The 27,610-nt window shown below is 48.8% G+C and overlaps 1 protein-coding gene across 4 annotated transcripts in view; it reads right to left on the bottom strand.

The window, feature by feature from the left end:
- The window catches only part of CIT (citron rho-interacting serine/threonine kinase), a 164,456-nt gene that overhangs the window by 82,835 nt on the left and 54,011 nt on the right, over positions 1 to 27,610 (bottom strand). For all 4 annotated transcript variants that reach the window (XM_041003643.1, XM_041003646.1, XM_041003642.1 and 1 more), the window contains one exon: positions 15,371 to 15,554. In XM_041003643.1, coding sequence (XP_040859577.1) covers positions 15,371 to 15,554 — 184 coding nt within the window. The remainder of the gene's footprint in view (positions 1 to 15,370; positions 15,555 to 27,610) is intronic.

The raw sequence follows: 27,610 nt of genomic DNA, 5'->3' as shown, positions 1-27,610 counted from the left end.
GCACACACATGTACCCACACATGCACCCTGCTCACTCAGCCTATTCCATGGGAGGCAAGGTGGACTGTGTAACATTCCCTTGACTTGACTGTACCCTGCCATCATTACTGACTGCGCTCTTACAGTCGGGCTAGAGAGTGAGGCTCACCCCCTAAAGGAGACAAGGACAAATCATAGACAGGGTCCCCAGCCCTCTTAACTCAATCACCTGCATTTCACGCCGTCATACGCAAGACGTACGTCATAGATGACCACTCAGCCACAGCTCTTTGTGGCCAAGCACCGACTGGCACCCGTTTAGGAGAACAACAACATGCAATGCTGTCACTCATGATGGTGGCAGGGGGAGATGTGACTTAGGAAATGGCATGACATGTGGCTGGTAAGGTGCCCGGTGTTTGAAGTATGCTGCTGCAGGAACAAAACATACTGCTGATTTGTACAAACGTGCTTCGAGGTCACTCACTCTACAGAGCCTGGCAGGCTGGAGACGTGCAGCCTCCGCCCGCCAGAGGCTAACTCCCTCATTTTGCTATTTTGATGCTGGACCAACGCTGTTAGGAAGTTCTAAGTACAACAATTAAGAGCCCTTCAGAACAAAGGCACTGAAGAAACCATTCTTTTTAGAATAAAGATCACAACTGAAAGAAAAAAAATAATAAAGCAAGCTATGGGAAGAATGTAGTGACTAAAGTTGGCTTGCAGCAGCGATTCTGTAAGCAACTAGAGCACAGGTCAAGACCAGAGGGGCGGGGCAGGCTCATCATCATGCTGTCCCCTCCTGGCCTCAGCCGGGGCTCACAGCACCAGCACCTGAAAGGTTTTACACACATGGAGAACCCCCCTACACTCCCACCCCGAGGCCAACTCAGTGTGCAACATTGGGAATACAGACCCAGGCAGCACCCTCTCTGACAAGCACCTGAGTGACTCTAACATGTAGCCAGGACTAAGATCTTGCCATTTTCAGTAAAGCTTTGACAACTTACAGGACAGGGCCCCGCATGGCAGCATAGCACAGTAAGCCACTGAAGATCCTAGGTGTTATCTGTTTTTGTGATTTCTGCCTTACTTGCTTGGCTGGGGGCTGTGTGAACTCCAGGCCTGGCAGTCTACGTGACACCCGGCAGGACACCTGGCAGAGCACTCCTCAGAAGGAGGTCCCCGGTGTGAGATAAGATTCACTGCCCTATAGCCCATCAGTTTGTACTTTTTGAAAGTTGCTTACTTTAAACCCACCAACAGAAACCTGCCAGCTTGCTCTTTAAAAAAGTTAACAGTTAAACTGACCAATCATGACTGTGTAATTACATGGAATTGGCCTGAATGTATAAGAAGCCTGTGCTGTTCAACCTCACTCTCTTTTCCTGCCCCGCTGGGCTGGGCCGGGGGTGGGGGTGGCTGGGAGGCCTAGGTTAACCTGAACAAACTGCCTTTATGCATTAGCACCGACTTCATACTCGATGATTTTCTCGGGATCTCAAAATTTGGCACAACACCACCACCTGTAACACCTGTCTCCAGTATCAGAGTGCCAGCTAAGTCCTGGCTGCTCTGTTTCCACTCCTGCTTACTGTTAATGAGCCTGGGAAAGCAGCAGAAGACGGCCTCAGTGCTTGAGCCCCTGCCACCCAATGTGCAAAACCCAGATGTTTAAGGTCCCTGCTTCAGCCTGGCCCAACTCTAGTCATTTTGGCCACTTGGAAAGTGAAATCAATGGATAGAAGATGTCTTTCTCCATTTCTGACTCTACCTTTCAACTGAGTAAATTAATTTTTAGTAGATTTTCAAGATTTATTCATTTTTATTTCAAAGGCAGATAAATGGAGAGGAGGAGAAATAGAGAGGAAGATCTTCTGTCCACTGATTCACTCCTCAAGTGACTGCCACAGCCAGAGCTGCACCGATCTGAAGCCAGGAGCCCGGACCTCCTCTGGGTCTTCCACACAAGCACAGGGTCCCCATGCCCTAGGCCATCCTCGACTGCTTTCTCAGGCCACAAGAAGGGAGCTGGAGGGAAGCAGGACCACCAAGATTAGAACTGGTGCCCATATGGGATCTCAGAGCATGCAAGGTGAGGACTTTAGCCACTAAGCTACCACGCCAGGCCAAGTAAATGATTTTTTTTAAAGAAGAAATAAGAAAACTAGTCTTCTTTGCTAAAAATAAAATAAAATAAAATATTTCCATGAACTTCCTATAAGAGAAAATGCACTAGAGAAGGGTTTGACTCAACTTAAAATACCTACATTCTACTACTTTTCCAGAAACACTTAAGGGAATTAAATTCCTAGCTCCAATGGTTTGCTCTCAGTCCACGTTTCCCAAGGAAATACACACACACACACACGCACACACGCACACACGCACACACTCCGGTAGACATGCTACAGCATTATCACAACTCATTTCTTGTCTAGGATTTTTATTAGCTCTCCTTCTGACTTTCAAAGCAACAGCGAATTAATGCTGATAATCGCATTATTCTAGGACTGACCATCATGGTAATCACTGCATGACAGTCTCCGTTCGCAGAGCCCACCGCCTGCAACCAAACCGAGCCCTCAGCCGCAACATACTCAGGCTGGTCTAAAATTGTCCTTAAAAGCACCACTTCATCAGGCCGGGTGTTATTTAAAGAGCTGATACTAGTGTTGCTTTAAGGCATGGTATTTTTAAAGAGTTGATGCTATTGTTGCTTTGAGGCATGGTATTATTTAAAAGCTGATACTAGTGTGGCTTTGAGGAAAAGTGTTTAAAAAAAACAACACTCCTGTAGACAGGCTGCTACTCCAGTGCTATGAGCCACAACCTGTAGAAGGAACAGTAAGGAGACTATCTTGTGATGAAACTCCATCAACTCTGAAGAACCTTCCAGAACTTGCCTTTGTGCTCAAAATTCTCAAATATGAGCCTTTTTTCTTTATCATCTTCTGTGCACTGAGGGAGTAGCATATGAGAACATAAAAGTCCTATAGACCCCATTAGAGATACCAGTAAGACCAGTGGTCCTCAACCAGGGGCTGCCTGGTAGTTCTCCCCAGCCCTTGCCCCCTGCAGGGGTCTCATTTTGATTTTCATGACTGCAAGTGACGTGGCTATTGCCATCTGGTAGGAGGAGGCCAGAGATGAGAACTGCCCAGGCTGAACAACCCTGCCAGGGTGGCTGCACGATTCCAGACTGGAAGCTGTGGTTCCCACCCTCACCCAGGCAGCCCCACAGCAGAAAGAGAACTTTGGTCTCCAGCAGGAGTGCCACTTGCTCCATGCCAGGCAGTGCCTGTGCTTCCCATGTCCCCTCACCGAATCCTCTTTCTATGACCCTCTGCCCACAGCACCTAGGCTGAGGCACAGCTGACCCCACAGACTTAACCTTCCCCCATCACTCCGGGGATGACTTGGGGGTTGGTGGGTGGGCTGGGTGGGGGGCAGTGGAAGCTCTGCAGTCAGCAACCTTGAACTCAGGTTTCAGCTCTGCTGTTTCTGGGCTCACGTGAAACATGAGAAGTTCTGCAAAGGCTGAGAGGTTCAAGGTCATGGGGCAAAGGGAGAACAGGTCACACACACAAAAAAGGTGACCTATCACCCACGGCCATTTATGTTCAATGCAAGACCTAAGGCCAAGACAGCCAGTGACTCAAGAACATCCACAAGCCAGATGGCACTCCACAACCCCAGAAACAGCTCAACCCAAAGTAGCAATTGATTGGGTCAGTGCCGAGGCATAGTAGGTTACCTCTACCTGCAGTGCTGGCATCTCATATGGGTCCAAGTCTCAGATGCTACACTTCCTATCCAGTTCCCTGCTGATGGGCTGGGAAAACAACAAACGATTGCCCAAGTCCTTGGGTCTCTGCACCCACATCAGAGATCTAGAATAAGCTCCTGCCTTTAGATGGGTTCAGCTCCAGCCTTTGTAGCCATTTGGGGAGTGAACCAGCAGACAGATGATCAATCTGTCTCTCCTCTCTCTATAAACCTTTCCAATTAAAAACAAAAACCAAAACAGGCATCATTCAAACCCCCTTAAAAAAATAAAAAAGAGCAACTGTCCCTCCAACCCACAGTGGTGGTGGTCAGATGGGACAGGGCAGGGAGGGGAAGGCTAGTGGAAGAGCTGTTCATGAAGAGACAAAACAGGAGAGGGAGAGACCCGAAGCTGGAGACCCAGGTCCACTGCTGCCCTGGTGCAGCCCGGCCAGGACGTTCCTAAAAGAACAAGCGGGCTGCCCACATACTGCCTGCTTGTGGCAGCAGCACCTCAGCCAGTCGTCCCTGGGGAGAGGAAGGCACTGTGAGCAGCCGCCATGCAGCCGCCCGCCCCCGCACAGCAGTGCTGTCACTCCCAGCACAAAGCCAAGTTTGGCTTCTTCTCCCCACTCCTCATTCCTCCCCCCAGCCCCGCCCCAAGCTTCTATTTTCTAGAAAAATTTACTCTGAAATCCACCTCTCCTCCTGAGACACACATCTGCTTGAAGATTATCTAAACCCAGAGAGCTAAGAGAGGCTTTGGTGCGTGACCCTGTGGGAGGGTGGTTAGGCCACAGAAGGGGACAGATTGCGTTCCTGAGAGCTGCATTGCATGTGCCCCACACATTGCTCTCCACGGAACTCTGACACTTCAGGAAAAAAAAAAAAAGATGCAGTTTCCTCAATGACGTGCCTGTAACCAATCCTGTAACTCCTCCCAAGAGAGTCCTTGAAAAGCCATTAGCGCAACGTTTCCTTCATTCTATGTGGACACCAGCAGGTATCTGTTTTGGGTACTTCCTCGTCACCACTGTGGCAGCTGACATCAAGTCACCCTTCTATTCTAGGAAGAGGACCCTCCACCTGCAAAACACGCCACCGAATCACAGAGCGCGAGGATCACAAGCCGCAGATATTCTTGACATAACCAAGAATGAATCCTGGAGGCTAAATCAAGGGGAATCAAAATTAGCTCAGCTGAGGGCCCCACATTAATTGTGGCCAACAGCACTAAAAATACAGGCAAACCACAAGATGTAATATGGTGCAAAGAAAAAAAAACTCATCAGCATTCTGTTTCCAAAAATATATTGGCTTTTAAGATTGAACATTATGAAATTTGTGATCCAACTCTATAAATCCATTTTAAGACACAGTGGTGTCCATCAGGAGCCCTTGGAAATGTCAAAAATCACTGCTCCCACTTCAAGAACTTCCGAGCCCACCTGGTTGACCCACACCCATGTGCGCACACACACATGCAGCATGGGCAGCAGTGGTCTCCAGCTGCCTCGGAACCCTTGTTCTGGAATGATCAACACACAGCTCAAAAGTCATTTATCAAAAGCCAGACTGTTAATGAAAGCAGACGACTTTTTAATCCAATTCCCACCTTCACACCAGTGCCAAGCTTTGCAGGTCAGCTTCATGGACATGATGCCACCTCCTGCTAGCATCCGGCAACAGAGTGACTTAGTTCCTGGCTCCAACATCATACTCCTGCTATCTGCCCTCCGCAAAGCAGTCTAAGGGGCCATCTGGACAACAGGAGTCAGATATTCCATGTCCCTATTCAAAGTCCTACAAAACTTTCCCACTCAGGACAACTGAAACTACTGTGCAAACCATGAGGCCAACCTCAAGGTGGACCATGTGTCTCCACTGCCCCCGTGTGCCTTCTGCACACTGGACGGGCTATAGGCTATGTCTGCTTGCAGGGTCTTGGCCTGGGATAGGCAGGGATTTCAACCTGCTTGCATCCTGTCATATCCCCAAAGCTCAGAAAGGTCTGAGCACACAGTAGACACTCAGATACGGGAGTGAGCAAATGACTGGCTGTTCATCCCCACCAAAAGGCAAGTTCTACGAAACTCTGGGACCTGGACTCCCTGGTGGTCACTGTTGTCTTCCCGGCTTCTAGAACAGCCTTTGGGCACCACAGGTGTGTGGTGGTGTCAGCATGGGAAGCGACTCCACCTTCTTGAACACTTGCTGCTCAGTTCAATGGAGGCTTTCCCCAGATACCCAGTCTAAAGTGGCTGCCCCTGGCCAGCCCCACTGCTGTGCCCTGACCAGCACCTGCAATCACCTCCTGTGTGTGCCCTTTTACCTCTGGCTTCCCTTGCTGCTAGAGGGCACAGCCCCTCATCTGTCTTGCTCACAAATATGCCATAAGACCTGGAACACTGCATTTGTTAAGTGAATGAATGGACCAATGGAGTGGCGGCACTGCTGTGCCCCAGGCAGCTGCAGTTAAAAGGTCATGGTGGGACAAAGAAAGCCAATGCAGAGTGCATGACATCAGCGCTGGCACAAAAGATGGCCAGTACCGGGGCTGGGACAGCAACGTCACAATGACACACACCTTCTCCCATTGAGGGAAGCTCAAGGACTGGGAGGGTGAGTGGCAGCATATGATACTATGCACCGTCTCCCCTGGAGCTGGAATTCACAAGGGCAAAGCACAGGGAAAAGCACAGTCTTAAGTGACATGTCACAGACTCCAGTTGGAGTAAGAAATTGGATGGGGATATTAGGACATCTGTCAGGCGCCCCACATGGAGCCAGATTCTCTCAATGGGCAGAAACCAGCAAGATGTCTCTATAAAGCCGAACCAGGGAGAAAAGGAGAGTCAAGTGCATCCTAGCCCAGCCTCACGGCTACGTGGATACAGCAAATAGAAAATGCAGGCTCGCTCCATTCCTGGCGCTGCTGCGAAGTGCTCTCCACAAGCCTATCAGATAGGCACTCCCTGTGCAGGCCAGGGAGCTGGGGCTGTGAGCAGCTAAGTGGCTCGTTCACAGGCACCAGCACCCAGATGTGAACATGCAAACGACAGATTCCAGTACCTGAAATATTCACAGTCTCCAAAAAATAAAAGATGTGGATATCAGCTCTGAAGGGAAAAGCTGGCAACACTCTGCCAGAAGTGGGCTGCTTGAACCTAAGAAGTCACTGGAGTCAGCAAAGTTTCCTGATCTGTGAAGGGGAGGGGTTCTCCTTGCTAGAACCAGCTAAGGCCAGTCCTCGGGAACCTGGAATTGTGCTAGGGGCAGGGGGAGCTCTCAACAAAACCAGCTCTCTCGCCTTCATTGCTAGGCAAGCCTAGAGGTCCTGTGCAACCCAGCTGAGTCCTGTCAGATGGCAGGGTAGACAAGCTGGTGTTCTGAAGCAACCAGGGCCCAAGTCCTAGATCTGGGCATGAGAGATGTCAGGAGAGTGACCGAGCCTTGCACCATCCTCATCTTACCATGGGGATAATGCCAGCTACCTCACAGAGAGATTGTGGATCTCTGAGGGCGGAATGAGATCACTAGGTATGGGATGCAGGCGGCATCATCAAGGCCACACAGGCGGGGCTCAATAGATGATGATAAACTGTGCAGGATGAATCGTCACAGACCCTGGTCACTTTAGTCTAATTCAACAGAACAAAATGTTCAAATTGTCAGAACAAGGCACTGTTTCAAGCAAAAAGAGGAAGACACGGCCCTGAACACAATGAGCTCTGAGCAGGCTGGCCTGTCTTAGCGGCGAGGAAGGGCACCCACTGAGGAGGAGGGCTGGAGTTCCAGCACACAAGGCTTGAAGAACAAGTTCAGGAGTGGGCCTTAGTGCTGCATGCCCACGGGACTGCTGCACGTCTCGGCAGTAAGTGACATCATCCAACCTCTGCTTTGGAAGAATTCCACTCCCCGAGGGTGGAATGCAGCCAAGAAAACTCAGAGGCAGAGCACTGACTGGGAGGCTACTGCAATGGTCCAAGCCAAAGTGAGGACAGAAGGGTGGGTGCACCAGTGTCACCCCACACATTGTGGAGGACTCGGCAATCAATGGGATGCTACGGGGGGAAGCATGAATGTGCTTCAGATGCCTTTCTTCCTTCCTACAAGAGGGGAGAGGGTTTGGAGGGAAAAATGGGAGTGTCTTAAGTGCAGAAGGAAAGACTTGCACCTCATAGCTTCCTGAAGGACCAAGTAGGCTTATATGTGTAAAAGAGGGAACAGAGGGGGCTAGCACTGTACTGTAACAGATAAAGTTCCCACTGCTTCCCGCTCCACTTCTGATCCAGCTCCTTGCTAATGCACCTGGGAAAGCAGTGGAAAATGGCCCAAGTACTTGGACCCCTGCTCCCACGTGGGAGATCTCAAAGAAGCTCCTGACTCCTGACTTTGAACAAGTCCAGTTCCAGTCATTGTAGTTATTTGGAGAGTGGACCGGTAGATGGAAGAGATCTCTCACCTTCTCTTCCTCCCTTCCCCCAACTCCTGCAGCTGTATCTTCATAAATGTCTTTAAAAGAGCATGAGGGACCAGAGGATGGATTGGTAAGAAATCAGCAAACACCACCACCAGTGATGACAGTGTATGTGGAGAAGTCAAAGTTAAGGTCAAGGATCTGGATGGGATTACCAAAAAGAGACCAGCAGGACAGAGTGTTTAGCGTGGTGGTCAGGATGGCTGCAGTCCTTATCAGAGAATCTAGTTTTGCTTCCTGGTACCCACTCGTGACTCCAGCTTCCTGCTAATGCACACCTGGGGGATATCAGATGATGGCTCAAGTAACCAGGTTCCACCACTGATGTGGGAAACCAAGGCTGAGTTCTAAGCTCCTGGCCTGTCCCACAATTGGCTGTTGTGGGCCCTGGGAGGGTGAACTGATTGATGGGGAAGGGCACACACACACTCTCTTGTGTGTACACACCACTCTCTCTGAGTCTCAAATGAATACATGGATGAGGACAGGCTAGAGAAAGGACAAAGGGTGGAACTTCAGGGGCTGGTGCATTTGCTTCGAGTCTGATACTGAGGAAGACAGCAGCCACTGATGACGTGGCACTTTGTTCCCACCAGTGAGAACAGCAGGCTAGGAGGTCACCGTGTGACAGAGAACAACACAGTTTTGCAGGTGAAACATGTGGATAGGTGGTACTGTGTGGCCAGGGATAAACCACTAGATTTGGGCGTTCTGTGCATTTAGCAGCTTCAACAGCATTTTAGGAAAGGAAAAAGAGGCAGCATGTGCAGGCTGTTCTCCCAGAAAGCTTCCTGGAGGTCAGCAGGTGAAAGGCAAGGAGAGCAGAGAAAATGGAGATAAGCCCACGTAGGCAAAGGAAGAGAAGCCAAACTGGCGCCGAGCTAGGGAACACACAGCACCGTTCCATCCATGGCTGCCTTCTTCAGGGAGCCGAGGCAACCATGCAAATTAGCATGTACAGGCCAGCAAAGAAGGAACCTGCCAGATCGTGGGGAGTCTCATCTTCGGGCCTGGGCCCAAAGCAGGCAGGTGACATTTCCTCAAGGTATCCCAGACAGAGGAGAAGGTGATAGGATGGCCCTGCCAGGGCTGCAAGGCAGGCAGGCTCGCACGGCCTAAATACAGCCGAGAACAAGACGCGTAGAACAAGACATGCCTCAGAGAAAGAAGGATGAGCGAGGGGAGAGAAGAAAAACCCACAGGCAGGGGCGGCTGCTAGACATCTGTTCCAGATAATGGCTGGAATAGGCACCACAAGGCATGGAGGGCAGAAGCCGGGAAGGGTCCTCACTCCACGTGGGAAGTACAACAGATGCATGCCTTCAGGTGCCAGCAGAGACGGGCACTGTGGCTACTGAGAACATGAGATCACAGATGAGACTCTTCGCGGTAGAGCTCTGGATAGCGGACACAAGGACAGAGGCTTTGGCAAGCAATCTCTAAGGGCGGATCCAATCTCCCAAAACACTTCCAACTACAGGGAGAGCTTGGGCTGTCCGCCACTGATGCAAGCCATCCCAGGGTGGCAGAAAGCAGAATGGAGCAAATGCTACCACAGAGTCATCCACAAGCTGAGAGGGGTAGCCAGAAAAATGACTTGGGTCCATTTACCAAATGCTGCTCAGTTGAAGACAGTGGAGAGGGAGGTCTGGGCAGTTTTCTGTCCTTAGGGAGCTCACACCTGGGCTAAGGGCAACTCTGGTGGAGAGAGGCGCACCAGGTAACAGCCCCTTCAGTACAAGAAGACATCGGAGAAGGCCAAGAGCTGTATGTCCCACCTGTTCGCTAAACTTGCAGAGACTGAAGATAAAACCCAGCACACGAAGACCTCCTTGTCAGCCCTCATGCTGGCCTGCCCTGAACTCAGCTCGCTACTCTGCACAGTGGGCTTCCACTTCTGATAAGCGCCTTGTACAAACGTCCTAGTTTCTCCTGCCTGTGACATTTATACTTAGCAGCACAGCACAGCAGCTGATAAACTGACAGTGCCCGGGTTCAAGTCCCAGATGAGCCACTCGGAGCTAAGCTGACCTTGGACAAGGTGCTTTGTCTCCCCATGCCTCAGGTTTTCCCCTCTAAAATGAGAAGGACGAACTTCCTTTTGGGGAAAAGCAAATGAACTCATCTCGGAACAGAGCCTGCTGTGGAGTGGGGACCCCATGAGGATGACCAATTCTCCCCTGTATTCTTCTCCATGGGTCCAAATCCAACAGAGCTGACACCAATATCTTACCTTCCATGGGTAAACCCATTCACTGAGTTCCAGTACATGTATTTACTGAGAGCCTACCATGTTCTGTGCTCCAGAAAACACCAGGGGGAATAAGACCTAGCATGGAGGTCACAGTCAATACATGGAAGATCACTTGGGCAGCTCAGCAAGAACTCTGAACGGGCATTGCCCTGTCAAGACTTTGCCTTATTCTGCCTTGCCAGTATGACCTGTCCAGCATGATGAGAAGGCAGCCTCTCCGGAACTGGGCCTTCCCATTTGATCCTTCCCCCACCCCATCCTCAGAGACTTGCTGCCTTGGCCAACAGGTATTTGGCAACTGCATATTAACCCTCATGATTGGTCAGGACTTGTAAGCGTCTCTAGAACAACCAAGCCCCTGGGGCCATGGAAGTTGGGTTCCAACTCAGACACAGCTCCGCACTTAGCTGTTCCCAGGTTCTTCCCATATTACGCTGGCATGTACAGATGGTCACTACACATACACAGACTAGCATATCAGCGACAGTCAAAACCATTCACAGCAGATGTGTATCAAGGCTTTTCCGATGCTTTTGCATATTTCATTTAACCAACCCCGACCCCACTCCTCGCTGATGGCCCCAGGAGAAAGGTGTCACTGTTTGCCATCCCCTTTTAAGAAAAGTGACATGCAAAAAAGCCCAACAGGGCCCGGCGCGGTGGCGCAAGTGGTTAAAGGTCCTCGCCTTGCACGCCCGGGATCCCATATGGGCGCCGGTTCTAATCCCGGCAGCCCCGCTTCCCTTCCAGCTCCCTGCCTGTGGCCTGGGAAAGCAGTCGAGGACGGCCCAAGGCTTTGGGAACCTGCACCCGCGTGGGAGACCCGGGGGAGGCTCCTGGCTTCGGATCGGCATAGTATCGGCCCGTTGCGCTCACTTGGGGAGTGAATCATCGGACGGAGGATCTTCCTCTCTGTATATCCGCCTTTCCAATGAAAAAATAATAAAAATAAATCTTTAAAAAAAAAAAAAAAGCCCAACAGAGCAGGAAAGAAACACCATTTGCCAGGCCTCCGTAAGGCTGGGAAGGCAGTGGTGGCGGCCACCCTACACTCCACCACTGTGTGGGAACGGCCGGTTCCCTCACCATATTTCTACACCCTCCAAGAGGAAAGGAAAAAGCCCTGAGAGAAGTCCTGCCCCCAAAACAGCCAACGCAGACCCTGTCTTCCCACAGATTCCCACCTCATCCAGCTCCCACTGTTCCTCCAACCATTCCAACTTCTCCAAAAAACAAAGTCCAGCGCTTGAGGAAATAACACAAGCAAAAGACCAAGTGGTTTATAGTGTGCAGCGGTCTTGCTAAAGCTTTGCAAAAATGCACTGCCTCATGCAGTAAGGGCTTAAATGGGGCAGCGCCTCCACCTAGGAGGAAGGAGGGGAGACCTAAAGAAATGCACACCATGCCAGCAGGGGAGGGAAGCACGCTGAATCTGTTTTATTTTTAAACCTTTAACACGCTGGCTTGTTACTACCCTACTATGGTAGAGTTTAAGCAAATAGGCTCAGAGGAACACACAGGCATCCAGAGCTTGGGGATTTGATTTGGCTTATTGTTGGTTAAAAAGAGAAAGATGTGGGTCTGGCGCAGTAGCCTAGTGGCTAACGTACTCGCCACGCAAGCGATCCCACGTGGCTGCCAGTTCATATTCTGGCTGCTTCGCTTCTCATCCAGCTCCCTGCTGGTGGCCTGAGAAAGCAGCCTAGGATTGCCCAAAGCCTTGGGACCCTGCTCCCACCTGGGAGACCAAGAAGAGGAAGCTCCTGGCTCCTGGCTTTAGATTAACTCAGTTTTGGCCGTTATGGCTACCTGGAGAGTGAGCCAGCAGCAGAAGATCCTTCTGTCTGTATCTCCTTTTCTCTGTAAATCTCTTTCCAATAAATATAAATAAATCTGTAAAAGAGAGAGAGGCACCAGACAGATGCTCCCGAAAACTACCTCTGCTGTTAATACCACCCTGAAGTCAGCCGAACCTTAGCTCTCTGTTGTTCCTCCCACTAACACCAACTGAACTGACCAGGGACTCCCACCAGGCCCCATCCGCTGAAACACTGAGTTCAAAATTCCTGCCAAGCCTAAAATAATGATGCACTCAATAGCTGGCTTAAAGACAGGCTGGAACCCCCCAAAAGAAAGGAACCTTACAGGTGAGGACTGATCACCATCATCAAAGTCATCCTTACTGCCAAGGTCTCTACAGAAATTCCTCTGGCCGTTTCATTTGTAACAAGTGCAGGGTCAATTCAGGAAGCCTAGCACAGCAGGATCTACAGCCCCTCCCTCAGTGGTGTCAAAACAACAATAAAACAAAGAGTATCAGGTCTTACTAAAAGCCTGTGATGCCAAAAACAGGGAGGGGGAGAACGACAAGAGGAAACAGAGACGCAACGGTGGCACCCCCAGAAAATGCCCCCTCGACCCGCTCCCAAATGAACCTTGTAACTGCGCCAATAGAAACAGCAGAGGCTGCTGGGTAATGTCACCGCTGCTTCTTTCAGTGCATTTCTAACTCATCCCGATGCGACACACCCAGGGTCGCCGGCATCCAACAGGTGGAGTGCCTGTCTACCACGATGCTGTAGTTTTCCCCAAAGCGCTGTCCACAGCAGAGGTCGCCAAGTGCCATGGTGACATCACGCGATCACAATGCCAGAGGAGAGGAAGTCTTTGGAACTCCAACCTCAAATTGCCATGGTGAAGATGGAACTTGGGTTTCCTCAGAGATGGGGCTGTCCGCGGTTCCATCCTCTGGACAGGAAACAAGGTTCTGTTTGCTCTGGATCTCGTGTTTATGAGCATCAGATGAAACCTTCTGTCGGGACACACACAGAAGCTCATCTGAGGCTTGGCAGGCGCACTTTGGAATCACCAAAGGAGAAACAGCAAAGCTTCACAAACATCAAGCAATGTCAACACCTTTAGGAGGGAAGGATGGTGAGCAAATCAGACCGTGCTTGGTCTGATTTACCCGCTGCCTGGGCCTCAACGCTGAGACACCCCTGCCAGAGAGCTTCCTCGACTGAGCTCCCTCTAAAAAGCAGAAAGACGCAGTTAGTGTCCTCCTGGAACCTAAGCGATTAATCACACGAGACCTCCGATTAATTACAGTGCCTGAAAGCCTCCACATCACTCCTACATTACCTTCACCCCATACCTAGCGCCCTCTACCCATATCCTCGCAAGTCACACCTAAAAGGGAGCACCCACTCTGGCCCAGCTGGTCTAGGACTAACCAGAACTTGCTCCCCTACAGCACCTTCCTGTCTGATCCGTGACCTTCAGCATGCCGTGTGTGTCAAGGTTATATACTGCCCACTAACCACGCGCCCTTCAACGTTGGTCCTCTGCTTCCTCCCACCTGCCCTCCTGCCAGTGCACAGACCTCACCCTCCCGCCCCCCACCCCAGCTCTGCTGAGCTGCTTCCAATCCCTCGGGTGGCAGAGTCCACAGCTAGTGAGCTTTCTGCCTCTCCTTGCCATCAACCAGTCTGTTTTGGGCTTATGGGGAAAATCCACCACAGAGATACAGTCAGTGCTACCAAAACCCAACCCGTATTCTAAACCCAGACTGTAGGCAGGGGAGGGAAAGAAGAACACACAATATCAAAACCCCTCTCACATTTGATCACAGCCTGTAGTCCAATTTCCCCTGTCAAATACCCAATTCCCCACCAGCACCTGAAATGACTGTCCAAATAGATGCTTGGGGGAAACACCATCCAGGAGCCAAGGAGCCAGCCCCTCAGACCGAGGGCTAAGCTACAGGCACGCCAGCAAGGGAACCAAAGCTGTCAAGGAGCAGATCCGATGCTGTAACCACCGAAGTAACCCCTGAAGGCTACCCGCGAGAGCTGCAAAGTAAGCGATAGCAGCCAAGGGAAAAGACCTGCCTGGGGAAGTTGCTCATCCGAAAACAGAATGTCAGCACAGCTGGCCAGGAACGAAGCGATCCCTACCGGCTCCCAATCCATCCAGGCTGCTGCATTCTACAGAAATTCTACGGGGCCAGCAGCCAGGACGCTCAGGTCCCAAGCATTGCCTGTGCTGGTGCATGGCTCAACAGCTTGGAGAAGCAGGCAGGGAGACCCACCAGCTCAGGGAGATTCCCGGGGATGTTCCTATCTCCATATCCCCAACACCCGGTCTGCTGAATCTGTTTGCTTCCCTGCCAAGCCCAGGTTCCGTGAATCAGGGACTCGCCCCAGCTACATGCATCACACTCCCTCCCGGCGAGGGACTGGACTGCCAGGTCCCTCATCTTGCAGCAGACTTGGAGAGCAGCCGAGCACCGTCTCTGGGCAAGCTCTGCTTCAGCCACTTGCAGCTCAGTTGAACCCATCAGGACACCTTGAGCTTATGAGACACCGTGTTTGACCATCTCCCCACCTAGCCCCCCCACCCACCAACCCTACACAGCCAAGACAGTAACCATCCACCCACCTGAGACAGACACACTGGTGGTGACACGGATGGATGGCTCGTCTCAATTCCTGTACCCTCGCCTTTCAGCCAGGAGCCAGACTGTTAAGACTTCCCCCCACCACCACTACCACCCTCCCAATCCGATCACCACCACCTCCTTCCCCTCTGAAGAAGAGCAAAGACTGAAAAAACTAACCCAAAGTGCCCAGTCGACAATGACGACGCTCCCAGCAGGACAAGTACCCTGCACACCGCAGAATGACAATATTCACAGCTGCCCCCACCGAAACCCAAACAGGTAGCTGACTTGCCAAATGCAGGCTCACCAGTATGCCTCCCTTCCCTGCACTGCCCCCACTTCCCAGTGCGGCCAGCACCACCACCACTGCCACCACTACCACCACCTTTGGCTCCCTATGCCTTTGCCTCAATGCAGGTTCTTTAGCAAAAGTCAGATTTGTACTTACTCAGATCTACCGAGAATTCCCAGCGCCTTGCTGTATGCAAACCCCACGAATGGCAGATCTTCGCCTGAGAAACCCGAGGGGCTCAGCTGGCACGAAGAGGAGGAAGCCCACGAATTCTTCTCTGGTTCATCAAAATTGGAGGTGTCATCGTCAGACTTGAGGGTGGGAACGAAGGGAGGTGGAGCTGGTTAAAGAAAAACAAGAGAGGTGGGGGGGAGAGAAAAAATTTTTTTCAGAGGGATTTTAACACTGGTGCGGAGAGCAGCGCCTTACTCCTCCGGCGTTGGCGACAGCACTGCAGCGCCTGCTTTCAATCCAGCTCCTCCTCGCTCAGGCAGACCCAGCCTGGGCTCCTTCAGCAACAAGAGATTAACCCCTTCCCTGCCAACATGGCCACCAACCCGCAGACAGAACGCCTTCCCGGCCCGGGCATGGGCAAGGATAAACTCAAACAGGTCGCCTGGACCACCTGGAGAACTTGGGCAACTCAACGGGAGCCGGCCACCCTCCCCTCTGGTCTTTCCAGAAGGCCTTCCCTAGGAGCAGCCGCTGGCCACTGCCTGGGTGCCAGGCGAAACCTACACCTATTCGCTGCGTTTCTCTTGCAGACAGGTGCAAATTATTGGTATTTAGTGCTGATGAAGTGAGACAGAACTTCTGCCTTCCTGCGGCTTAACTGGAAGAGGGCGGGAGGACAGGGAAGGCGAGAGCAGGCTAGGGGCGCTGGGCAGCGCTGCAGTCGGGTTCACTCATCTCTGCATGCCACTTGGGATCTCGGCGCCCACTTTCCTCCGTCTGACTGCCCTGCTCCCCGGCGCCATGGCGCCCCCCTGGTCCGCCGCAGTTTCATCAGCATAAGGAGAAACCAGGCGGACAAAGTTGCTGCTGGTGATTTACAGCTCCCCCGCGCGCGCCCGCCGGGCCGGGAACGCACGGGCGCACAACTGCGGCAACCCTCCTACCTCGCCAGGGCACGACTCCCGGCTCGGGGCACCTCACATCCTCTCTCGGCGGCTGCTGAGACCTACTAAGCTCGCTCGGTCAGGGCGGTGGACACTGGGCCATGGGTCACCAAGACGCTACCCATCGCCGTGGTCTCCCGAGGGCCACTCTGGCCACAAGCGTTACCATGGCTGCGGGCCCAGGCGTCCGGGCGCGCTGGCCAGGGGGGCGACTGGGCGAGCCGGGCATCACATCCCCTCAGCAGTGCAGGCTGCCTGCTGCCGGCTGGGGCTCAGGCTCGCAGTGCCGGCTCCGTGCGTGCTCGGGCTCTAACCTCCGCCTGGCTAGCTGTCTGCGTGGCAGGGGCCAGTGCCCGAGCTGAGTGACAGAGCAGCATGAGTCACGGCCCGCCAGGGCTCGCTAGAGCTCCCCCTAGGACACTTGTCACAGCCCTTCGGCAGCCCTGACTTGTAGCTTTAACTCCTCCGGTTCTGGACAAAGCCGTGTACCACAGATGAGCAGCAGTCTGTTTTCTGCTTACAGACTCAAAGAATCTGTCTGCAAAGTTCCCCGATGACAACAGCCCAGGCGGTGGCGGCGGAGCTGCAGGGCTGCGGAGAGGGGAGCAGCTGAAACAGGGGGTCTGGCTGCCAAAGCACGGAGGTTGCAGAGTCAGGTGCACCCAGACAAGGTGGGCGGGAGGAAGGGGCAACCAGAAAGTTCCCTAACACCTCCCAGCGCTCTCCCCTCCGGAGGGAATTTACAGCTACTCATTTAATACTTTAAAATTTCAATCAGATGTAATGCTTCAGCCCACATCCCACGTGTACTCTCACCGGTATTGGCTCTACCCAACCTGATTTCAATTTCCTAATACTTGATTTTTAAACAAAACAACAACAACAAAAAATTCCCAATCCTGAAATAAGAGGACCCAGATGGAGGGAGACTGGAGAGCCATTTATGGATGACACTGTTGTGGAAACATGACAGTCCATGATACACAGGCCGTGGACTCTGCGTTACAATCCCAGCTCGGCCATGTACCAGCTCCGTGGTGCTCTCAGTTCAACAAGGGAATAGTTCATCTGGAAGCACCTCTCAAGTGCTGAATGTAGCGCCTAGTAATCAGTAAACACCCTGTAGAGATCACTGGCATCCATTTATGATTGCTAGTACACAGGGGATGTGCATGGGGTGACAGACCTCACAGTTCTGGGAGGAGCCTGCCTACCTGCCCAAGGCGCAGGAACACATCAGGTGGATGCTGATGCTAATCATATCACATCCTCTCCTTCCCAGCAGCGGTTGAACCCCCTTGCTACTATATCCTTCATTTATCTTGAGCAGACGAAAATAGAACTCTGTTTCTTGAGTGAGGACTATGATTAACTGAGGCGGTAGGATCCACCCTCCGTGAAATAATGATTTCCGAGTTCCATACTATAAAATAAGATTCATCTGCACAACTCCAACGCGCTCAAAACTAGCTTAACATGGTCAAGATTGGAAAAACAGAGAATCTGCCAGTGGACAGCATGAAGGTGCCAACTCAAAGTGGACTGGGTAATAGGTGAAGCAGTCGTCACATGAATTAAAGGCTAGGGTGTGGGGGCAGGTGTTTAGTACAGAGGTAGAAACACCTGTGTCCAGCAGCAGAGTCCCCTGATTACCAGCTGACTCCAGCTCCCTGCTAAGGCAGACCCTGGGAGGCAGCAGTGACCATCAGTGCCCACCCATCCACGTGGGAGGCCTGAATTAAGTTTCCAGTTTCACCCCAGCCCAGTCCTAGCTGGGACAGGCATTTGAGGGTAAGAGCTCCTATGTTCTCTCCCTGCCTCACAAATTCATTTAAAGAAAAAAAAAAAAAAAAGAGTGTAAGCCTCTGGAGAGGTCATCGGTTAAGTACAAGAAACACTGAAAAAGGAATTTTTAAGGCTATATATAGGCAGAGGAGGGGAAAAAAAAAAAGAAAAAAACTCAAGCCAAAAGGAATGCAGAAATGGGAATACCCTGCCCTCCAGAAAATGACAAGGATGCTCACCTTTGTGCAGCCCTTTGGGGGGAAAGAAGACTACAACCTCAGGTAGGGCAGCCACATTTACAAGGTTCTGAAAGGTGTGGGGATCACAGTTTAAGAAACCAACATGAACCAACAAGTCACTGAAAGATGAAAGTGGAGAACAAAGTCAGTGTCTTATACACACACTTGCAACAATCCCTACTACAAATGAGTTTGCATTTTTTTAAAAAAAAAGTAAAAGCCAACAACTCCCTGTAACAAACCAACCACTGCAGGATACAAATGGCCATGAGGCAGCAGTGACAGATACAAGAAACAGAGAATAAGCCCTAGAGATGCAAGAGAGAATCTAAACTGGACAGTGAGATAAAATTTTATTGTTAAGGTAAAGTAGAAAATCTGATAAACAAGACACTTTGAAAAAGAATCAAGCACATTGGAAAGGAATCAAACAGAAGTTACAGGAATGGAGAGTTGCAGATGAAGTTAAAACCTCTCTGGATGGATCCACTAACAGGTGTAGCTGAAGAGAAACTTAGGGAACCAGCAGTCTGAAGTGCGGAAATCACCGACACCCATGAATGTTCATGGTTCGATCTGTGGCCTGGCAGCATCGACACTATCAAGAAGCTCACTAGGAATACAAACTCTCAGACGCTGCCCCAGACCCAATGAATCAGGACCCACATTCCAAAAGCAGGATCTGCAAGCAGCTCATGGGCACATAATGGTTCGGAAGTGTTCTTACAGAAGCCAACAAACAGATGCCAAACATGAGAGGTCAGGAGACAAAGAATCCAAACGTCCAATGTTCGTGCAACAGCAGCGCCAGAGAGTAGAGAACTGGAGTTAAAATCTGGATGCATCGTTCTCAAAGGACTGTGTGAAACCTGAGCAAGTCTAAAAAATACCAAGGATGTGACCACTTCTGTCTCAGGGAGATAATTTCCCCATATCTTGTGCCTTGTAGAAAATCTCTTGATTCTCTTAAGATGAAGTTTATTCTTTTTGCTTTATGAAAGGTATTAGCAATTCGCGAATACTCCCCAATATTTGGCACAGTATCAGCCTTCCACATAGCAGGTGCACAATATACATTTTCAATACACAATACACATTTCAATACACAATACACATTTCAATAACTAGAAAAATGGGTTTTACAAATAGAGCACCTAGCACGATGCAGGCCACACAGAAGGTAATTGATAGATTCAAAATGGCAGAATAGGGTAAGCACACGTTTAAACAAAGAAACATTAGCGAGCACATTCCAGGAAATAGGAGAGGACAGAACAACAGCTGAGAGGCACCTGGAGACTGACACACAGGAAAGCAACAGACACAACGGTGTGGTATTGCAGAGACCAATACCCCAGTGTCATTCAGCAAGTACGATCTGATCTGCACTGGCAGCAAGAAGTTCACTAGCAACAAGGTGGGAAGGAACATTCATCAGGGGCTCAGGATGTGAACCCAGACAAAGAACTGCCCATCCTGCTGGTCTGGTTATCTTGGTTTGACCAGGAGCAAAGACAGAGCAGCAAGTCCTAGGTGAGCAGTGCAGGAACAGGGTGGGTTTCATAGCACAGTCCGCCTCCCTTAGAGCCAAACTGGATGCCATTTTGTGTAGGGAGGCAAAGGCTATGGGACAGGACTGTGCATGCACTGACTTTGGCATCGTATGGGTCAAAACAGGTCTGTGTGGCTGCCAAATCTAATGGCCAACAGGCTCCAGCAAGATCTGCACCACCAACAACCTAGTTAAATAGGACATCTGGTGTCTCCCTAATACTAGGAACAGCTCTAACAGCAAGTGGGAGAAAGGTTGTAAAGACAACAGTGCAGCCTCAGCACAGTATCACAGGAGGTGGAGAGTGGTGAGCCAGGAGTTGGGGCTATGGAGACCAAGGTGGAAGTATAAGAATCCAGACCTGAAACTCGCTGGAGGGAGTGGCACAAGTGACTGCAAACAAAGAGCTGTGTACCAACTGCAATAAGTAAAACCGAATTGTAGACACAGCTTAGAAACCTGCACCAAGGATAAGACTCTGCTAACCAGAAGTACCATTACCAAGAGCAAAAGAATGGACAGAGGCACAATGAATATTACTGAAGATTCCCCTGCAAAGGAGCAAAACCTTTTGCCAATCTCAGAGTTAAAGGAGGAATACATCAAGAAAATGGGAAATACAGAATTCAAAACACTTGTAATAAAGCTTATCAACAACGAGAAGCAGGTAATGCAGGCGTTCAAGGCATATGTCACACTGGAAATCAATCAAATGAAAGCTGATATATCAGAAATGAAGAATATAGTGGAGAAAATTAAAAGTACAGTGGAGAGTCTCCCAAACAGAATGAAGGAAGCAGAAGAAAGAATCTCAGAATTAGAAAATATTTCCTGTCACCAGGGGGAAACAAACAGAAAGCCTGGAAGCATTGCTGGATCAAGCCAAAAAAAAGTATTCAAGAATCGAAAGACGCTATTTAAAGGCCAAATATAAGAGTTACAGGAGTTCCAGAAGGTGCAGAAAGAAAAGCTGGGTTTATAAATGTTCTTAATGAAATCATAAGGGAAAATTTCCCTAATCTAGAGAAAGAACTGGGAAACAACATCCAGGAGGGGTACATAACTCCAGACAGACTTGACCAAAAGTGATCTTCACCACACCACATGATAATCAAACTCTCTTCAATCAAATCAAACATAAGGAAAAGATCTTTAAATGTGCACGGGGGAAAAAAAAATCAACTGACATATAAAGAAATGCCAATTAAATTCACAGGAGACCTCTCCCAGGGAACTCTATAGGCCAGAAGAGAATGGAGTGACATATCCCAGATTCTAAAAGCGAAAAAATTGTCAGTCCAGGATAACATACTCAGCAAAGCTTTCCTTTGTCTTGGAAAATGAAATAAAATTATTTCACAGTGAAAAGTTAAAAGAATATTCCTCTTCCAAACCTGCCCTACAAAGGACACAGAGAAGAGAAATAACACCCACCAAAACCAAAGGCAAATGTGAAGAACATCCCAGTAAAATAACAGAAGACTAAACCAATTAACAACCCATTGCTAAAATGACAGGACCAAATTATCACCCATTCATATTAACCCTGAATATTAATGGATTAAACTCATTAATCAAATGTCATAGATTAGTAGGCTGGATTAAAAAGTCATAAACCCCTCTATATGTTGCCTACAGGAGACATATCTCACTAACAAAGATCAGTGGAAACTTTATCTCATGGATTTTGATTTTTTAAGTTTCATCTCTTCAAAACACTTTATTAAATTCTTCACTAACTCAAGGATCATACCGTAGCATCATTTTCAAGAAGGTTCTTGATTTTCTTTTTCATTTCTTCAGTGACACAGTCAATCAGTAGCATGTTATTTAACTTCATGCTGTTGTTAATTTCTTTTTTTCTTCTGTTGTTGATTTTGTTCTGCAGCTTTTCATTTAAAGGGATGTATAGTAACTGTGTAATGGAGACTACCATATCCAGTAGCATGATATTTGACTTCATGGCATTGTAAATTTCTATTTTTCTTCCTGTTGTTGATTTTGTTTTGCAGCTTTTCATTTAAGGGGATGTATAGTAACTGTATAATGGAGACTATCAGATCCACATGTGAAGATACAACAAATGCAGTATGCATCTCTACTTCCAGATCAAAGATGGGCTCCCAATGAAACCGTTAACTATATCTTGACAATAGGATGCTGGACTTCTGCCATTGTCCACAGCCGTAATGATGGACCTATGACTGTTTATGAGGAACTATACTATAGTATTAATATAGAAGAACTCAGTGGGGATGAGCTGCTTGGGGAGGGAATAAGGGAAATCCCAGGGCCTATGGAACTGTATCACAAAATTATAACAATAATAAAAAAAAAGAAGTAAAAAAAAGAGAAGCTAATTGATGTTCGAACTGCATGAAGCAGCTTCAAAAGTCGAGATTGTTCTGTCTGAAAAATATGTTAATGAGTATCTATATTAATATTTTCTGATCAACTATTATGAAACCATCAGTTCCCCCCACTGCCATATACCACTCCAATCACGAACAACAAATAAATCACCTATTTTGATCTATTGTTCATTGTCAAAAGCCATTAAGAGAAACAGGGAGGAAACACTCTGCTCCTCCCTGTTGAAGTACGTCAGGCTGTCTGAGGTCACGTCAGGGCACGTTCTCTTTAGCGACTGAGGCTCTACAAGTCACTTCTGAGAGGATTTTTCCCCAGTTGCAAGATAAATGACAGAACAAGGCTTTCAGAAACAAAGAGCTATTTTAAGAGCTGTCGTTAATTTCTTTTCTATAAATTCTTTCTTCCTAACCTCCCCCCCCCCCTGGTTTTTTAAAATCCTGATATTCATGCAAAGCTTTGAGGGGGAAAGTTTATTATCTTCAAAAATTATTTTTTTTTAAAAAAAGAAAATCTTAATAGATTTTGTCCTCTCGCTGTTTGCTTCTTTCTCACATGTTCCATGAAGCAACAGTCACCACATTCTAAACTTTAACTTTTCAGTGTGCCAGACAACCATGAAAGAAAAGATTTCCCCAGATCAGTGAAGGTCTTATTGTATGCTTTCCCCACTAGCACACAATCTATTGTGAAAAACCTAACACCTACGATGGTACCTGACTGTCCTCATTCAATGTCTAACACTTACTCAGTGAAAGGAATGGATGAGTAATGAGAATCTCAGATGCTGGATAAGTTTTTTAAACCTAATGTGTTAGCCCATGCAACATGCCACTGTAGGAAATGCATGTGCTGACATGCCTCACATATCCTGGTTACTGACATAGTAAGAAACACAGGGCCCTCACAGTGGTCTAGCAGCTAAAGTCCTCGCCTTGAACGCACCAGGATCCCATATGGGCACTGGTTCTAATCCCAGCAGCCCCGCTTCCCATCCAGCTCCCTGCTTGTGGCCTGAGAAGGCAGTCGAGGACGAGCCAAAGCCTTGGGACCCTGCACCCGTGTGGGAGACCTGGAAGAAGTTCCTGGCTCCTGGCTTCAGATCAGCGCAGTACCAGCTGTTGCGCTCACTTGGGGAGTAAATCATCAGATGGAAGATCTTTCTCTCTGTCTCTCCTCCTCTCTATATGTCTGACTTTGCAATAAAAATAAATAAATCTTTAAAAAAAAAAAAGAAGAAAAACAGGTGTTGAGGGGGCCATGCCACGTTTTGCCAATGGTGAGTGTGGTGGGTTTTTGTGGACTCTTGCAGGAAAAGTGTCATGGAGGTGACTAATCTCAAGAGTTGGTTAAAAGGCAACTGCTTGGGCTGGGGGTAGGGGAAAAAGTCACAACCACAAAAGTCAGAGCAGTGAACCAAGGGAGCTGCAGGTAACAGAAAGTAAGTGAAAGTGAAATCTTCGCTGGACCTTGGAGAGCCAGCCCTGTATTGTATTGACAGCAGATAATGCCAGCAGGTTAGAGAGCCCCGGCCTGATACATCCGTTCCAGCAGTGACAGCTGGAACAGGTGTCTGCTAGAAATCTCTTAAGGGACATGTCCACAAACATCAAGGTGACAAATTTTCCACTAAGGAAGTGGTGACGGAAAAGCAGAAGACATGGACGAATAGGAGATCGGTTATAGAAACAAGTAGCAAAGTTCGACAACTGATGCAAACAGGGAGATTTCTAGACAATCAAACGACCAACTCTGAGAATGAGAACAAATCTGTGAAGGAACACTGCAATAAGGGAACAAGAGCAAAACATTCGGCAGCAGAGAGCCCATGGGAATGAACCCAGAGAAGTCAGGATTGGCAAACAGAGTTGGGTACCAGAAAATGAATAGGAACTCATAATATGAGTCGTCCAAAATACATGTCTTTATACGTGGCTTGTTTGAATCAGGATCCAACCACTGATTAAGCTAGGGTTTCGCTTTTAAGCTGTAACCCTGCCTTTTTTTTTTTTTCAAATACCATTTATTGATTTAAGGAGTTGCATCATGTGTCCTTGGATAATTCCCACCTTCTGGACGTGGCTGACTGCATCCCCGTGGCATCATTTACGTCTCTCTGTCCCCTGGTCCCTGTAAATTGGCTGTTAAACCCAAGGCCTGACAGACATTCATATGCAACTGCTTCTGACAAAATACTGGCCCAGGACATGCGGTCGACTTACTAGTGCATGACATTAGGGGGCACACAGTGTCTGCCTGTTGCCCTTCTTGCGATCTTAAGAATGATCCACGGCTTCTGATGCTATCAGCCTCACCCCTGCACTGTAAAGCTTGCCGCAGTCTTTCACCTCATGGTTTCAGCAGCCACTAGTGATCGTGGCCAAGGGATTATTTCATCAAGGACTACACAGCTCCTCATCTCATCACTTCCTCAACATTTATCAGTACATCAACAGTTTGGTTACCCTGGTGTACAATTCAAATAGGAGGGCCAGACCGATGCTTGCTTTCCTTCCCTATATTTAGCAACAGTCAAAGTAATGAGTTGGGGCCTTAGCAACCTCCAGGAATGACCAATGAGACTTCCTCCTCAGCATCATTATGAACTCATGAATTTTTATGTATTGGATGTGTTTCAGGCCACTGCAGTCTTTTTAATGCTCAAACTGTTCCATCTTAGGACAGTGGAAGCCCCTCTATTAGACATTCTTGCCGGAAAAGAAGTCAAATCGGAATTCATTTTTAGTCTTCCAACTTACAGGGGCTTAAGAACAACTACGAAACCACCAGCATCACCATCACCACCCCCCTGGTGAGGAGGCAAGGAGATGAGACCAACATGTAGGGGACTGTCTAGAGAACAACGCCCTCGCTTCTTCGCCACAAACTTCACGGGAAAACTGAAGTAAAAGATCATGTGGCTCCAGGCTGAGTTGTGCCCAATTCCAGCTGCCTTCTGCTGTGCACCTTAGGAGGCAACAAGTCAGATGACCCAAACTGCCAGGTCCCTGCCAGTCATGTCAGACGTGGCTTTGCCCTGGCTCAGTCCCTGATATTGTTGGGCATTTAGGGAGCGAACCAGCAGATGGGAAATTTCTGTCTTTCTCTTTAAAAAAAAAATACATTAAAATTTTCTATAATTATTAAAAAGCCAATATAAGTTCCCGTGAACTTTTAGAAGTCCCCTCGTGTGTGTGTGTGTGCACGTGTGTGTGTGTGTGTGTGAATTTCAGAATTTTTTAACATTGAAAAACAATTAAGCCTCTCTCCACAGCTGGTGACAGTCCAAGACAAAACTAACTTTAAACCCAAGTGTTGGGGTGCTGGCAAAGATGTGAAGGGAGAGTACTTACATACCGTCAGCGGGGATGTAAAATGGTACAGCATTTTGGAAAGGACTGGCAGTCTCATTTTAATTTTTTAAGTGCTTATTAATCTAGAGGCAGAAAGAGAGAAAGAGCTACAGATTCCCATTCGCTGGTTGACTTCCAAATGCCCGTAACAACCAGAGCTGGGCCAAGGCTGATGCCAAAAGTCAGAAGCGTAATCCAGGTCTGCCATATGCAGACAGAAGTAGGAATTAAAAGGCAACTTAGCCACAAGTTTGAAAATTCACTCCCTGAAAGTTTCTTATAAACTTAAAAAATATGCCAAAGATCTCATCTAACCACTGCATTCCTAGACACTTCCCAAGAGGGAAGAAGGCATCCACTAACATAATTAGATAGGTTGCTCCCAGAAGGGGGCACATGCAATCGGGAGCCCTCAAGGCTGCCTCTTGGTTTTCTGGGGTTGGTAGAACCTTGGTGCTCAGAGTGCAGTGCACAGAGCAGCAGAATCAGCACTGCCTGGGAGCTTCAACAGTTAAAAAAAAAAATCACTTTAAATAGCCAAGAGCTGGGACAACCCAAATATCCATCAGCAGGTAACAGGACAAGCAAGCTTGACATAACCATAAATGGAATGCCACTACGCAATAAAAAGAAATGAACAAAAACACGTTCATGGAAGAATCAGAATGATGTGAGTGAAGGAAGTTAAGACAAAATATGTACATTTCATATGATTCAATTCGTATGAATTTTAAAGATACAAACCAAGCTGCTGTGATGGGGTGGGGGCGGGGGAGATCAGTCATTATCTGGGACCAAGAGCAGGGGTGCAGTATAGTAAGTAACAGGTCACAAAGGTATATAAGGAAATTTTGGGGGATAAGGATCTGTTCCTTACCTTGAGTTTGGTGATGGTTTCTGAGAGACATTTCCCAGGTTTATCAAGTGCACATTCAAAGTACCTGTGACTGACCAGTATTGTCATGTCTGTATTCATCAATGAGGCCGTCCCCCTCAGGGAAGAGAGGGGGATCATTTGTCCCAAGTTCTTCTCTGATCTTAAGAGCTTCTACTCGGGTTCCTACAGGTTTATTCAGCTGGAAGGGCTGAATAAAGGGAGGAGGAGCCAGTGGGCCTCACCAGGACTGGGCATTCTCTAGACCGTGCGTTGCTGGAGGGTAGGGTGATCAAGCTTTGAAAGGAACAGCCCAGCTTCTCCAACTTGGCCACATACAGGTGTGCAGGAAACAGCCACCTGACCATTCTGCCCCTCCTCGTTTGCATCAGGCCCCTGTCAATGACAAATGACCCACTATTCTCCTCTGCGTGGGAGGATGGGTAAATCTGCCAGGGACCTTCATCCAAGGCTACCAACGCATTGCATTCTGATCACTATTGGGCGTGTGTGTGTGTATGTGTGTGTGTGTATGTCTCTCTCTCTCTCTCTCTCCAGAGTCTAAAGGACAGGAAGGGTGGTCTCAGATCCCACACTGCAAGGGCACAGCCAAACATTCCAGCACCAGGAATGAACAGAGTTAGCCAGATTTATTTTCTCTGAAGCGAAACACAGGCAATGACTTTCAGGGCCTCAGGCATGAGCCACCTGGGCCTGGCACTCACTGTGCTCAGGCTTTCATCCCTGGAACTCCTGTTAACCACCCTCTTTAGTTCTCCACGACCTTCACCCTTGGAAAATGAGCGCAAATGCAATCAACACATCTCATAGCACTGATTGGAAAGCTGGCGGCTGAATAGAGCCCCAGATGTTTAATATCATTCGGGATCTTTGGCAAACTGTTTCTATGTTGGCTTGTTTCTGAAGGTTTTTTTTCTTTCTTTTTTTTTGGCAAGTGAGAATTTAGGAATTAGGAGCTGTAATCTTAGGAGCTCTCCCAGGGACCTATCCTCTCCTTTCTCACCTTCCCCAGGACAAGCACTGCTTGATCTCATCTGGAACTGAGGCATGCAGCTGGAATTTGGGATTGCACTCTTAGACTGGT

The sequence above is a fragment of the Ochotona curzoniae genome, unplaced genomic scaffold, assembly GCF_017591425.1.
Source record: "Ochotona curzoniae isolate NIBS_2020 unplaced genomic scaffold, NIBS_Ocur_1.0 scaffold_274, whole genome shotgun sequence".
In the NCBI taxonomy this organism is placed as follows: Eukaryota; Metazoa; Chordata; class Mammalia; order Lagomorpha; family Ochotonidae; genus Ochotona; species Ochotona curzoniae.
The sequence above is the reverse complement of the archived record's forward strand: the minus strand, read 5'-3'. Positions and strand labels throughout refer to the sequence as shown.